Source organism: Tachypleus tridentatus, chromosome 2 (assembly GCF_004210375.1).
Source record: "Tachypleus tridentatus isolate NWPU-2018 chromosome 2, ASM421037v1, whole genome shotgun sequence".
Lineage (NCBI taxonomy): Eukaryota > Metazoa > Arthropoda > Merostomata > Xiphosura > Limulidae > Tachypleus > Tachypleus tridentatus.
In genome coordinates this window covers 44,893,000-44,909,861 of record NC_134826.1, presented here as the reverse complement: position 1 = coordinate 44,909,861, position 16,862 = coordinate 44,893,000, and the positions used below count along the sequence as shown (strand labels likewise).

At 31.2% G+C, this 16,862-nt stretch overlaps 1 protein-coding gene across 1 annotated transcript; it reads right to left on the bottom strand.

The window, feature by feature from the left end:
• Positions 1-1,537: 1,537 nt before the first annotated feature.
• On the bottom strand, positions 1,538-16,089 carry LOC143242453 (integrator complex subunit 5-like). Its single transcript, XM_076485857.1, is given in 6 exon segments — positions 1,538-4,408; positions 6,055-6,548; positions 6,550-7,207; positions 11,893-12,086; positions 13,300-14,217; positions 15,286-16,089. Coding segments are annotated over 5 exon segments (2,748 nt in total). The 5' UTR covers positions 14,207-14,217; positions 15,286-16,089; the 3' UTR covers positions 1,538-3,913.
• Positions 16,090-16,862: the final 773 nt, after the last annotated feature.

Genomic DNA, 16,862 nt, shown 5'->3' with positions numbered 1-16,862 from the left:
AATAGTGAATTTGATTTCGTATTAGTAGATTTTTTTAAAAATTTTAGTTATAATGTGATTATAGGAAATTTTATAGTGTAATGCACTAATATTTTGTGGATAAAAAGTTTCTGAATTTAGCCTTTATTAAAGGGTTTTGACCAATTGTAATCTTGCATATACAGAAAAGGCCACTTGTTTGTAATATGTACCGATAACTTGAGTTATGCATTAGTTAGTATTAGACCTATTATTTTTTATAACACCTCTGTCTTTATCTAGTTTCTCAAGAATTTTCAAAATTTAAAACAGTGTATGTTTTTGTTGTTATTATGCACAAAGCTAAACAAATGATTACACGTGCTCAACCTACCATAGGTATCAAAACACAGTTTCTAGCAGTAGAAGTCTGCAGACATACAAACTACTGGGGAGGGGGAGTCAAAACAATACATAATAACAGTATTCCAACTATACTCTATTCACCACATCAATTGCCAACAGTATAATAAATTTCCTGAATATTTAATATTATATATACCCAATTTACTCTTTCAAAAACTTGAATTTTAACATGCTACCATATTTGGACTGTAAATCTGAGGGTTCATAATTCACCTGTTCTATCTTGAGTAAAGCGCTCTGGATTGAATGAATATATATACTTTTGGTAAGTACAGTATGGTAACAATACTACAATTATATATTATTCAACTTCTTAAAAATCTTTTAAGGGACTAGATAAACAATTTAATGAATAGTGGGATTGAACATCACATAAAACACCCCACATTTAAAAGGATGAGCACGTTTGTTGAGGCAGGAAATCAAACCCATGACCTTCGTAAGCTATGGAGATTACATTTACATATTTTTAAAGTAAATATTCCTTTAGTTTTCTTGAGTTATATAGTCAAACATCAACATGTTGAAATGCCAGGAACTTTGGGAATTTGAAATGTTAGTTTCAAAATATCTCATTTGGGATCTGAATTTCAGTTTTAAAAATTATTAATGTGGAATATCAGATACAATAAATGTTAACTAAAATGGACAGAAATGGATCCTAATTTTGACATCAATTTTATATTTAAGCTACCCAAGCTAGATTGTATTATCTGTTTTTAGGTGATATGTTAATAAATAGCCATTGTATTTTTGTAATTTTTAATTACTGTTTGAAATAAAAAAATTCATAAAGCTGTGTTAAATATTTTCCCATGAGAACCAGTCTGTAGGAGGAAGGGATGAACCAGTTTTTGTCATATTTTCTTTAGTCTGGAAGAACCAAATAATGGAAAATAACTCGTATTATTTTTGAAACACTATTGGTATGATGACAGTATGTGTAATATATATATATAAATATATATGTATACTGTTTATGTTCTATTGTTGTAGTTAAAAGTCTCTAGGAACTATGCACTTACGTGTATATAAACATATATATACATTTTAATTTTTCCTTGGGTTTTCTAAAAACAAATATAATATATTCAACTTTTAAAAGGAAATGTTTATAAGATATATTTTTGGGATTAAATTGTTATTCTTTATATAAGCATAGCCTTCAAACTTTTATTACTGGACACACACATACAAACATTACACAATAAAGAAGTGATATTTTTACCCACAACCCTAGTTTTTCTGAAAGTAGGTTGCCAAAAACTTTACATTTTTTAATCGCAGAAAGATATTACACACGATAGCTAAATATCCACCATTCTGATATACAAGATGATTTTAAAATATTTTAATAACTATATTTTTCATAATACATATCTAGTAACAAATGCTAAGTCTCCACTTAACTTCTGACAAATAATGCTTGAAAACAAACAGTAACTACATGAACAAATATGGTGCTAAAAATTTCTGAAAAAACAAAAAAAACATGAGTTGGTAAACTAGTCTATTAAGATGTTATATAAATAAATGTTGCTCTTGTCTAAATATACAAAAAATAAACTGATGAGGGTTATAATTCATCTGATGGATGAAGTTTCACTGACAGCTATAGTTTAATACTCTTAATAACGGTCTTAAAAGTTCTAAAGAACATTATACTAGTAATGTTATACTGATATACAAACTTTCAACTTTTATAAAATTCAGTCAGGTAATCAAAAGAGCAAACATAACATAACCTGAAAACAATACTTAGTTATTAAATTCAGAAATTACATTTATCAAAAGTGTCTCTTATATTTTGAAGGATACAAACCAATTATAAATTAACATCTGACAAAACCCTAGACGTTTTAGCTCAAAGCTACACAATGGGCTTTCTGCACTGTATCTACTATATGTACTGTACAATAATTTTTAGTGCTATAAGTCCACAAGCTTACTGAGGGGACTTTACATTTTTATGTTATTGTAGATCTTGAATACACTATCACATTTTCACAAAGAAGGATGGCAAAGAAAACTAAATTATTATAACCAAAGAACACAGAAGCTGTATAACAACTCATAATTTTCTTCCCTAAAGAAATGTGATTCTGGAAAGTGGTTTACTATGGTCTGTAGCTCCATAGAACTATACTCAAATATACCAGTATACTGGCCTCACAGTTGTTTCATGTGTTCAATTCAAATGTTAAACATTTGTCCATGCAAGTGTACATATCATATTCACACATTATAACATTCTGATAAAAAGTCCATTGGCAAGTTCTGCCAACATGAAACATAGAATGACCCAAAAGTAGGTATGTAGGTGCACGTGTTTAATCTGTTGAATTGCTCCGAGTTGCAGAATCTATTAATTTTCTATTGTCTCAATGAAACTTTCTCTTCTAGATGTATAGGCTGCAGAGACACAATAAAGGTGACTTCACAGTTACCAGACTGTACCCCTATAAGCTTTTATTTCTACAGAATACTTAAGGAATGTTGATGAAATTTACACAACATGGGCACTCAGACTTTAGGACTGTGTGAACAGTAATGGGTTTCAAGTTGAACACCTGTGGGATTAACTTTCCCATAACTCCAAGTCATGTAAAGTGCCTTTAAATAAAGTTATCAGTTATGAACTGTATACTTTAATTTTTCTACTTAAGCCACCTTGTACATAAACTGTAAGACCCTTATATTTATCTCCCAGCATTTTCAATGTTTAGTACAGCATGTATTAAGTTCATTAATGGATGACTGCTTATCACAAGGTTTTTAACATTTACACAAATCATAAATTAATAGCATCAAACTAATGAAAATAAAAATTCCCAACTGACAAATGTTTAAACATGAATTTTGAAGATCATATTTTCTTATTTCATGTTAGTTAATAAAACCTTAAAAAAAATCCAAGGAACGTTTGAAATGTATAACCTAATACACATGGAAATTCCATATTAATCTTAAAATATCAGGTCTGATTAAATGTCTTCTATTAAGTAACAATCGTGAGACATGACTGATTCAACATTTATATACAAGGTGTTCCACTAGTTTAATTTATAATACAAAATAGTTGTTAAAAGTCCTGCAACAGAAGGCACATGACTTAAAGACCTTTCAACATTTTCAAACAATAGTTTCACACAAAAATGGTACACTTATTGAAGTTCATAAGTCAGACCTATAAAATTACTACATGGTTGTAAAAACTTTAATGTCAGCTTGTACATTTTTGTAAAGACATGCAAGAATTCATACTTTTCAGAACACAGTTGAAGATTGCAATCTACCATAAGTAACTCCTACACACAGTTAATATAATACAATGATTCCTCTAACTTATTGCATGCATTTAACTGTATATAAAAAAAAAAATGTTATATAGGTTTCCAAACACCATGTCACATATTTATGTACAACTTACAAATGAACTTGCAACAACAAAAATTTAGCCCTGTTTCTTGTACAAGTTTATGTAGTTTAGAAACCTTCAAAAAATGTTACATACAATGATCCAAATTTCTCAATATTTTTTTGCATGATGATTCAAGCCTGTCTGTATATTTTTGTCACACTTTGGAGCAGCAGTTTCCTGGCCTGCTTCACAAGAAAAATCTCTCCACATCTGACCACTAGATGAATCTCTTCCTGTGAACAATGCTGGACTTGGTACATTGTCATGCATGTACTGCCAAATGTCTGCCAACACACACGACAACTCAAAAGGTGGAAGATGAGAAAGAATGTCTCCAACATAAGCCAATGGTGGAGGAAGAAGTTGACCAAGAGACAAAAGTTCTATCACCTTTTTGGTCAATTCCAACTGTTCAGGTAAGTGGCTTGCTAATTTTGCTTGACAACTACCCCAATGTGTCATTACCACTGCTAAAATAGCTCTCAAAAGAACACTGCAATAACATAGAGATGGATGGATGCTTGCAATAGCGTACAAGAGATTCCATAACACTGGGTGGGTGCAAAACATTTGTTTAATGTTGAGGTCACGTTCTATTGTCACCTGCAAATACAGAGCCATAAATACACAAACATATATAGATGGATATAGCTTGAACCTGTCAACTTAATGTTTTATTTTTTGAATATGTTCATCATATAAATATGTACTGCTTAGTACGGTAAATAAAGAAGTTACGGTACTCTTTAGCATGCATTCAAAATGTGATTTAATTCTCTGCTGACCGACTAATCTACCAGTTAGACATGTTCGTAAAGATTACATTTGACTTATCTAGCAGGTATATGTCAAATGTTTTATAACTATCAAAATTTTTGATATGTATATTACAGCTGTAAAAAAAAGACATTCAGTTAATATATATTTGCCTAGACTATTTGACAACTGTCAGATATTAGTACAAATTTAAAAGTCACTTAAGTTTAATTATCATATTTACCAAGAAAAATATAACCCAAAAATCTACTATAGTTACCAGGAAGTAAGAAATTAAAGGTAAGCTAGACACAGATTAATTAATCAATTAATAACATTGTTAATGCAGAGCATTCATACCACAAGTAAGTTTTTAGTGATATGTTGAACCTGTATGCATAAATATGTATAATTTTATTTTCCTAAATATACGATAATACTTTTGTACAAAAATTACATTTTACTGAAATGAGCTGAAATAATTTTAAAATTTCAAAGTACAATAACAGCAACTTTTACAGTAGGCAAGCTCTGATATTAATGATTACTGTCTTTCCCTCCATAGTGTCAGGCAAAAGTTGCATTCATAAAGGCAGTTGAACTTCAGAAATGTATAGGTTCATGACATGCTGAGGACAAGTTTGTAGATGGCATTAAATTAGCTTTTAAGTAAAATTAGAGATAAAATATCAACATAAATACAGAGGACCCCCTGGGTGCATATTGTTTATTTGGCACTGACTTTGTTTACTTTATCAGTCATGCTTCAGCTGTTATCAATTCTAATTTGAAGACTGAAATTTAGTACTTCCTTTTGAGATAAACAAAACTAAAACCAAAGCAATATAAAACTTTGAAATATAAACTACCTTTTGTTTTCGTGTTTATTGACAAACACTGATAATAAAGTTATTTTGAATAAGCTCTGTATGAGGTTATGACATGCACTTTGACTCAGCTGTAAGGTGAGAGTTAATGTCATTGACAAACTTTAACCACATTACTCATTATACCTCTATCACTATCATTAATATAAGAAAAAACAAAAGTCTAAGTACTAACACAATCTTGGCATTACAGAAATCTACATGACCACACCAGAACATGCTAAAAAAATGCATCAATTGTATTTTGTTTATACAGCCACTATTTCATTCTTTTTCACTTACCCACTTCTGTAATAAATGTTGAACAAAGAAATTACATTGCAATTATATTATGAGGATAGTTTGTAAAAGAAATTACAGTTACGTTACACATAGTATAATTATTTTTAAAACTCAAAAATCAAGTATGTTTAAACTTATTTAAGTTCATACTTAGGACTAATTGAATTACAAAATACCATTTGCCATTCAATAAAATTAACTATAATAAAATATCTATGGAGAAAAGTTAATATAGAAATGCACACTGGTCAGAAGCCTTGTCACAACAGTAATCAATCTATTCATTGCTTGCAAACTTTAAGAACCATTAAAATATTCACAAACCTTCTGTGTATCTTCATCAGGCCATGGAAGTCCATTAAACATAATATCTGGAGAAACCAGTTCAACAGTTAGAAGAGCTACAATCTTCATTCCACTTTGTCTATGAGACTTCACAGATTTTTCTGCAGAATCCAGTTTGTATGGTGAACAACAACTATGAATAAGCTGCAAGAACAGCTGTTTATTAAGCACAATTTCACTTTCAGGGAGTAGCTCAACTCTTTCAAGTGCTCGCAAACCATTTCCAATAACACCAGCATGAAACACTGAAGAATGGCTCTGAGGCAGTGTAATATCTGTAGCATGCTTTCCTATTTCTACAAGAAGAGACTTTTCTTTAGTGTAATAAGACTGATTTGATGATTTTGGAGTAACCAGTAAAGAACCAAAATTATGACAATTCCTCTCACTCAGAACTCCTTCAAGCAACATCCTTATTGCAACATGTTGGCAGGCTGACTGTTGACAAAGTATCTTCAGCAGTTTTGGCAAACATTTACTCTTTTAACATTAATTTTCGCTTGTCTAGGTCTTTCTGGCCAGTAACTGCAAAGAAATAATATACACATGCTGAAGCAATTTTGTTAACTGCAGTTACAGACATTTCTTCTGGGGCAGCAGTTAGACTGAGAAGCTCAATAATAGCATCATAATACTCCATAATGGTCAGAGAAGGTTGTATGACCAGGGTTTCAATGTTTTCTCTCAAAGTTTCAATTATCTTGGGAGAATACTCTCTTGACTTCATTAAACTGATCAAATTCTTCACAAGCCTTAGAGGATAGGCCAGACTACCTGTTTTCATTTCCTGTAGTTGCCAGGACACAGTTTTAGGTAAGATGCTAGGCTGATGAGGTTCAACATGGAACAACAATGTCTTCAGGAGAGAGAAGTGTTTTTCACCTTCCAAAGCTTGTAACAGTTGTCCTAAAATCTTTGAACTAGTTGTCTCTTCTCCATGTAGACAAAGGAACTTAAGCAGGTTCAATACCCAGCCAGTCCTGGTACTCTTTTCTTCTATCAAACACTCACAGAGTTCTGGGATGTGGGACTTGAGAGAGTCCAAGATTGGGATGTCCACACTACCTGAATGAACTAATTGCTGTATATCCAATAACAAAGCATCCAGAATTCTTCCAGTTGCTTCTTGTACCTAACAAATGAACAGGAATATTATCACCTTTGATATCATGAAATCTACTTAATTCTTAGAGCACGTAACAAGTACTAATAATTCTTTAAAATACAAACATTACCGAGTCGTTTGTTTTTTTTCTCCATCATACAGAATTCAAAACAAGTTTAAATTTTTATGTTCCTCCTATCTTGCCACAGCTTTAAACAAATTTATCTATACAATGCCCCCTTTCCTTTTGATATAGATGAATTCATAGTGAATAGAAAGATAATTTTTGCTTCATACAAGAATTTGCTATTGGTTTTTTTTTTGCTATCTATGCATTTCTAATAGGGTATTGCAAAAACCAAGTTTTTTTAAAATCACAAATGCCCCCTTGATACCCTGTAACAAATATAAAAGTATACTTATACTCAAATTTGAACACATTTAATCTATTTTAGACCCCTTCACACATCATTTGAAGTTTAGAAGGTCAAATTGGTTTCTTAGGCCAAACCTTGTTAAATAAGCCTCTAAGATTCATCATAACTGATAGAAACATGACCATGAGTTATCAAAATATCAAATTAAGAAAGTCATCTTGTTATACAAGAATGGCCATTTCAAAATTATTAAACCATTTATTATTTGAATTGTTAGTAATCCTAACCAAATATGTCTGGTAAGTTGTAACTACTAATGTATGAAAAATCAGATAGAAAACAATTAGAGATCAATCAAGAAAAACAATGGGTAAAAAAACAGCACTGAAGGGTATTGTTCTTTCTACAACTGAAGTGCCATTGGATCACACATTATCAGGTAAAAGCATGTAATGAGGAGGAATAAAAATAATAAAAAAAACTGGTACACACATACACAAAACATTCAATTTATTGAGATGTGGAACTTTGCATTAGGATGGAAAGCTAGTTCCAGAAACCCAGAACAAAAAACAAAGAACATCTTACACTTTTGATCTCTGGAATATCACATGATCAGAAAGGAAGATTTCTTGGAATATTTGTGATAATAAATACAACAAGGGAAATTCAAGCAAAAGCTTTTACTCAACTAGCTGGAGACTGGGAAGTTACTGAAAACATTTGAGTACAATCATTTGAAACATTATCATCAAATTCTGTATTGAAAAATGGTGCCTGTATATAAGTGAAACATTTAATGGGCAAGAAACTGATTATACTCCTTGCCAACAACATGTTTTGACCAAATATAGTATTTAAAAGGAATTATTTGGTAAAGCATCAGGGCCTAATAATTTTGACTTTCTTGAATTTTGTGATACACCTTGGACAAATGAAAATACAGAAAAAAAAAGCCACAGAACAATGTGCTTCAAGGAGCAATTTCTCGGGAGCAGAATAGATACTTTGGTTACTGAAGAGTTTGGAATTCAGAGAATATACAAAATTTACATTAATAATTCTAGAACATGGAAAACTTTGGATAAAACCAAGTGCAGCTCACTATGCCCTGAATTTTATATTTAGCAAAGATGTATGCTTTAAGTGTACAAGCTAGTTACGATCTTTTCATGATTCAGAAACTGGAAACTCTGTAGAAGGAATCCTTTATGTACAAAAGTAGTTTTCATGTTCATAACAGTCAATGCTCCAAAGAGCGATGTGCAACTTTGGCATGACAAAGAATGAGTACAAAAAGCCTAATCCACACATTGTGAAATGGAGTTTAGATGCTCTGGAATGATATCTGTAGCATCTTATTTACAATGTGTAGTACTCTCATCAAACCAATTTCCAGATTTCATCTGATTGTATATAGCACATAAACTATCTTGAATTCCAATAATGAAAAGCTTTGCTCAAGCTATGCCTATTTATCCAAAATTGAACCAGAATACCAAGTTATTTGGTTGGTTCAAAATCTATTTTAAGCAATCGACACTGAATCAATTGTTTGAACAAATCCGAGGATGAGATGTCAGGGCAAGCAATCAAACTGAATAAGAATTTTGCAAAGACCATTACAAATGGTGAAACAGAAAAGCATTTGTAACAAGGTTGCAGAATAGCACCACAAGTGGATTTCAAGAAAAGTACCATGATTGGTGGTTGATTTTCTTTTTTTACAATACAATTTAAAATATGTTGATTTTCTAAATAACTATGTTATCACATTTGGCAATTTGACCTTTTAATACAACCTGGTGGTTCAATGACATAAAGAACTTAATTTTTGGATATTTTGTACCCATGCTTTTATCCGTTATTAATAAAATATAACAACACGTAACGTTTTGGGACACAAAATACTGGTCCACCTTGTCTGTTCCACACTCTAAGAAGAATTAAATTATTACACCAAGATTATGTTCTTTCATGGCATTGTTAAGCCTGTTGCCTTCTATAAAAGAAATTATGATAATCCACATGCATTATCATACTTTTATTGCAATTAAAACCTATCTGCCACTTATTTGCCAAACTCAATAAAGGATCCAAATCATTTTGTAAATCAGTACTTTAGAGGTTAATGTAACAAGCTTTTAGCCTAATAAATAATTTGAACTTTTAAAACTTCAATTGATGCGTGAAGGAATTTTAGATAAATAAGCTGAAATGTTGCAGACAAGTATACTTTTTATATTTGTCACAGAATAAGATGGGGGCAGCTGTAAATTTGAAAACATTTTTGTTGTTTTGGAATATCCTCATTTCTAGGCAGTTTTAAGCACGATAATTATTGTTAATCTTGAAATGGCTAACAATTTTTTACCTATTTGTAGCTCAGCTAGAAAACCAGTTAAATTAAATTAGTTTTAGCAATTATACATTTTATTTGTGATAACTTCTTGTGTAATAAGTTTGATTAATGAAATTAAAATTTAAAATATTTTACATCAACAGCATAATTACAAAACAGTGAACCTACACAGTGACCTGTTAACAGTAAAATGTGTGTAAATAATAATTTTCTTGTTTTAATATATATTATTGTTGTAAGAGTAAATTAAAAGTAAAAATTAGAAACTTGTTAGGTTATGTAAGAAAACAAACATCTGTAACAGACATTTGTAATTAACTTAAAACTGCTTATTATGTAACCTTATTCCAACAATAAGATCTAAAACACAGCCATAAAGCAATAAAACTAATTCTGATTTGAAAAGTTTATTTGGCTTTATATATAAATAATGTGCAATTGTCTGTTACAATACTCAATAATTCTAAAAATAAAAATATGTACTTTATATTTACTTTGTATTTATCAGATTAGAATTTAACTCTACACTGGTGATTTTGCTAAAGTAGAGATAACAGATGAAAAAAAAGGTTTACCAAGAAAGAATTTTTATATTAATTTAGGACGTTCTACAGTTAATGCAAATGAAATATGAAAATTGTAAGATAAAAAAATCAAACTAATCAGTCTGAATGATGTTCACACATAAATCTTTAGTCAAAATTCTTCTTTAACAATTGTTTCATTGTCTATAACATACATGTAATGTTTATTGAAAGTTTACCAAATGTTGTAAATATACATTTAGTAAATTCAGAATTATAGTAAACATTGCTATGTATTGGTTCATAAGAATTGGGTTGGTACAAAGCACCAATACCATTTATGTAAAGTTAGTGGTCTTAACTCTTGATTTATGGCCTAAAACTGGAACATTAAGCTGTCCAAATGTTTCTTTGTAGTTCAATAGCGGCTACACCAAAGAGTTATGTTTGAAAGCATGAGTTGCCAAGCTAGCCTGGCAGCCAGCATTTGGTTCACAACCAAGAGGCTAAGAACCATTTGGTTAAGAAGAGTGTGTGAAAAAGGGTTAAGTGACATCATTGTTGTGGAAAGTGCACTACTATGGCAAACCATAAGCATATTGCCTAGCTTTTAAAAGAATGTTACAGGTGTAATCACAATGGTTTATTGTTTGTTTTTGAATTTTGCACAAAGCTATATAAGGCTATCTATGCTAGTTGTCCCTAATTTAGCAGTGTAAGATTAGAGGGAAGGCAACTAGTCATCACTACCTACCACCAACTGTTGGGCTACTCTTACCATTGAATAGTGGGATTAACTGTGACATTATAATGCAACCACATCTGAAAGGGCAAGCATGTTTGGTGTGACGGAGAGTCAAACCTGCAGCCTTTAAATTACAAGTTGAGCACCTTAACTACCTGACAATGCTGGGCCAGTTTATTGTAGTAATGCAACAAATAATAAAGGATTAACATTTATATTTTTGCAAAATACTTTACATTATCCACATCTCAACTGATATTTATTCCATGTATACTTTAGTCAAGATTAGCCTCTAACTAATTTTTTAAACTTTTCATCCTAATAGTTTTTCACTACACACATTTTTGTTTTGTCAGATGTCGAAGTAGTCCAGACATTAGAGTAGTAGAGTACACTGTTATTATGTTCTCTAAAAGTGGATAGGAATGATAAATGAATACCTTCTATGCAATGACAATGTTTCTTGAAATTCACACATTACTTACAACCTAAAAATCTGTATTTATTAGCAATTTCATAAAAATTAGTTACTTTTAAAAACAGGATAAAAAAAATTCCAAAACTAGTGACTTGTCATTAGTCATATCCAAGTTTAATCAGTCATAAATGTAATTTGTTTTCAAAGATATAAAAAAATTACTTTGTCATCATAAAATATTTAAATATTTCTACAATTATTATCTTTTATTACACTAAAAAACTACCTTATCATCAATAGAGATTTGGTTCTTGGATGGTGTGATAATATCAAGCAGAGACTGGACTACTTGACACCCTCCTTCTGCACTGCGGAGAAGAAGGTGCAACACCAGGTGTAACATACTGCTACTTGAAAAGACAGCAGCCTTATTCCAGTGTGTTGCTTGCTTAGCTAAGTTGTTCAAGACTGTTGGAGTCACTAATGACAAAAAAACAACAACATGACTACATCTTAACGTAAAGTAACGTTCATAAATTTACAATAGCTGGTATTCTAGATTTCAATGCTTTGTATGTACCATTTAATGAAAAAAGCAGGCCAAAATAATAACTGTGCTTATAGAAAACAATTAAAGTCTGGCAAAATGAGGATTTGTTTTAAAGTTTGTACTAAAATGATTTTAACTAACTGTATACAGTCTCATAACAAGATGGCCAAATCAAATAGAATCCATTACAAACCAAACAACACTGGTTGATTATTATTATGGAATTATAATTTTGAAAAATTGATTGTGTTAATCTGTCTTCCTTGCATAAAAATTGAAGGATCACTTGAAATATGCCACACTTATTCATCATGTGATATTATTTGGGTAAATCGTAATAAAATGTATGAACAGGAGAAGGTTGAATCTAGTATAATTTTATATGTGTATACTTACTTACCCTCCCCCTTTTATATATATATATATAAAAGCAAGCTTTTCAACTAAATGTAAGGAAAGCTATCTTCACCTTAAATTATATAAAGTGCTATTTGGTAACAATATTGATGATTTATTTAAGCTAATGATGGCTATACTCCTCAAAACTAGTTCTAAACTAATGATAGTTTAGGTTGTAATGTCTAATTTCAAAGTGTTTTGTAAAGTTACACATCAATAGAAAACTAGTTTCATTTGAGAAAGCAATCTTTAGAAATAGAAAATTGTAAATAACAGGTCTGTTATTACATTTTTATTATTTATCTTAATGATATAGAAGGTTTTTTATACAGCAATATTTCTATACTTATGTATGTCAGTAAAATAATTGGGAAGGCATACAGCTGTCGAGAATTGTATTTTATTCAAACCTTGGACTGAAAAATGTTTCTAATCTTATAAGAATATATATATATATATATTCACTTAGCATATTGAATTTTCACAAGAAACTGTTCCTTGTGTGATAAGAACATTCTGGCTGTGGAGAAACAAAATCTGCGAGTATGATGAATGACACTGAAGTCTGGCCGAGCATTTTATTGGTAGTGAAAACTGAATACAATTCTGAGAAACATCTATAGAACTTTTGAATTTAAAAATAAGCAGGACATGCATCCCTATAAAACTTTATTTCTGTGCAAAAATGTTTTTCCTATTTATGTAAGAATTTATAAGCTAGACCATAAAATTAGTAATACTTACAGATTGTTACAAATTCTGAAGTTATGATACGAAGAAGCACATCTGATAAAGATGCTAACTGCAGTAAGAAAGGAACAGTAAGCACCTGCTCTTTAGTTGGATTATCCACAAAACTTTCTTGAAAAAGTTCAAATAAAGCTTTTTGTATTTCAGTGCTGTAAGTCCCTGCTAGATGTCCAAGAATACCAACAACTGAAGTCAAGCGTGGAACATTTTTTTCCAAGCTCAGGTTCCCTTTTTGCTGAGCATCTTGGTGCATGCAAAAATCTTTCAGTCCACATGCTATAACCCGAGAGATTATTGTCTGTGGAAAACAAGAGCCGATATGTGCGACAACCCAATCAAAATGTGGCGAATGTTGTACGGATATTTCAAGCAATGAGTCAATACACACATCTGGATCAGACTCAATCAAAATAGACAATGACTGGGTAGTTAAGTTCATCAAAGTTCTAGTAGGATGGCAGGACATCCACAGCTGTAGTACTTCAGGAAAATTTCCTGGATGAGGTACAACTCTTCGATCAGCATACTTACTGCTCAGATATCCAAGTAGGCCTAAGGTCCATTTGCATATAATAGGAGCCCAAGCTCCAGGATTATCTTTAACAAATGAAAACAGCATAGAATATACTTCTGATAGGAAGTGTTCATCAGAAGCAACATTGCTTGCAACTGTGGCATTGTCTTCCAATTCTATTTTTAAAATGCGATTGTTTACTGCTTCATCAAACAAACTGTTCATAAATTCAAGAACTGCTTCTTTAGCCACAGGCAAGTGCTTAAGTAAAAACAAAGCAGAGTTAGTGACTTCTGCACGGCGAACTTTGCCACTATGTGTGGATCCTGCAAGAAACACTTGCAGCTCCCTTATTATTTGGTTTGGTTCTGCTGTAAAAGTAGCCATGACAATCAAACCTGTGAAGACAAAATATTTAAAAAATATTGTTAATTTGCATTAGAGTTTTAAAGCATAATATAAATAATTTCCATTATTACATACTAAAAATAATTAACTACATTTTTCTAACAAATAATGGGCTGTCATAAAATTTAGGATGAAATTTATTAGAAGTAAAATTTCTGTATCGAAGGGCATTCTCCTACAGAAAAGTTTTATTGAATAAAACAAAATGATGTAATCTGAAGTAACGCAATGCAAAATTTCAAACAAATACACCAAGATCAACTACAATACATTAAAGAACAGGTCAAAGCTGTTACTTTGGCATAAATGTGGATTCTTCCTGCATAAGCCAAATAATATGTGTAAATCTCACATAAAATGTGTGAGTTGTGGTTGCAGTAAAGTTACCATTATGATTTCAAACACAGAACATACAGTAAATAATCATTTATTTCACCATGAAAAAATTACAATGTTATTCACTAATTAATACTAGTGTTACGTCTAGCAAATACTTGAAAATAGCCACACAGCAAAAGGAAGTCATGGTACTTTGAAATAATAAAGATATAATAATACCTTAATTTAATTTGTAGATTCTGCATGTAGAAGAGTCAAACAAAACTTTACAAGATTTACAGTAAATGTACAACCCACAATTTACAAGCACAGCAAACCGAAACTTAACTCTAAATAGCACAAAACTAGTCCTAATAGTAGTAGGATTAATACATATACCATGGTTTGGTTATTTATTTTTACTGAGTTTAAATAATATAGACGTTAGTAGTTTTCATTTCCACTAATAAAATATTAAGCAATAAAATTAGAAATACTGCGGTGGGGAAGAGTTCGTCACACACCGATTCCAAAATTTTTTTCTTCCTTTACTTAAAAAGCCTACTACAGTTCTACTCAACACTAGATTTTCATCAGATTCTTGAAGACTAACAAAAGGTTTGAAATAAATTGCTTGCTATTTCTTGTAACTAACCATACGCTAGGCCTAACCCAGGATTCTATTACTTGATTTAAAAACTAATGGCAACTAACAATACAGTGAGTACAACTTCACTTACAAACCCAAAACTCAGAAAACTCTAACTGTATTATTCATAACACAGAACTGTATAAATATAGCCAATGTAGACAAACTTAGGTCATTTTTATATTTAGAACGGAAAACATGTTCACAATACAATCATAAAACACAGTTCCCAACAGTTAAAATCCGCTCACATTAACGAGTAGAAACGACACGATTTAGAACTCCAGGTGACTCTGGTACACTGTCAAACGATTCAGCGCTATCTGGACTATGCTGTCTCCTAAACAATATTTGAAATCCCAGTGCTGTGCATGAAACTTTCAAAATACATTTTTATACATACTTCGAGCATTTTGTATGTTGCATCTAGTAAAACTAATATTGTTAACTGGTATCGTGAAATGTATATATATACATATATAACGTTACAGAATACCATACACAAACAACTATTGTTGTTTGTTACAAAGCATATAGCTACACAAAGTACTGTCAATGCTCTGCCCACCACAGATATCGTCCTCCTCTGGAAAAGCGGTAATTCTATGGATTTACAACGCTAAAATCAAGGGATCGATCGCCCTTAGTGGACACAGCAACAGCCTGATGTAGCTTTGCTATAATAAAACATACCACAGATATCGATACAAGGTTTCTAGCAGTATAAATAAATCTGTAGACATTGTTGTGCCACTGGGGGGCTACAAAATAACTTCAGCGTTAACTCTGCAGTCAGGTGTATTTTAGTGTAAGTTAGAAGTATGATCATATATGCAGTGGACTTGGTTTGAATTTGTAATTAAAAGAAACAAAATTTAAATGAAAATGTGTTTATTCATAAATAAAATGTAAAACTTTATTCTCTAAAGATTACGACTTAGCCGACCCAAAAATGCGACGAACAATGAAATACTCCACCCATATATATTTAGTATTAATTTAGCACTTTCTTTTAGAGGAAATGAAGCTCCTGATGTTTATGAGCAGACAGCGGTCTTCTCTGTCGACGAGCTAGATTATGGCGAGAGTCTGCCTCGTATAGCAGTATCACGTGTATAAACCTGGGTTTGTTTCAGTGTTCACTATATAAAGCTGGGCTTGCCTTGTACTAATATTTTTTAACTTAAAACTTTTGTGAACTTTAATTTTAGTAATTTTTTATTTTAAGTTTTAATATCAATAACGATAATTTGATGTGGTGATTTTTGGACGTTTGTATCCGATTGAACTTATGAGGGCTACTTTGTTTATTTTTTGAATTACCTTTCAGTTTAGGTTACAAGAAGGATAAAACTGAAGTGATACGAGAATTGAATTCCATGAAAAATTTTTCCACTATTCTTTTTTCAAAAAACGTTTCCTGTTTTGTGTACTGTAATAATAATTTGTGTTTTACAGAATAACGATTGTTATTGTGCGTTACTTGCATTGAGGCTCTTTCCTCACAATGAAATGAGTCAAAATTAGGATAAAAACATTAATATGTAACCTGTAAGCTAGTTTCATTTGAATTTTCCAGTAACTGGGCCCAAACTAATTACTATATGAGTAATTTATACAATGTAAAATACAGTAGAATGGAAGGGAAGGAAAAATTGTTATGGATGT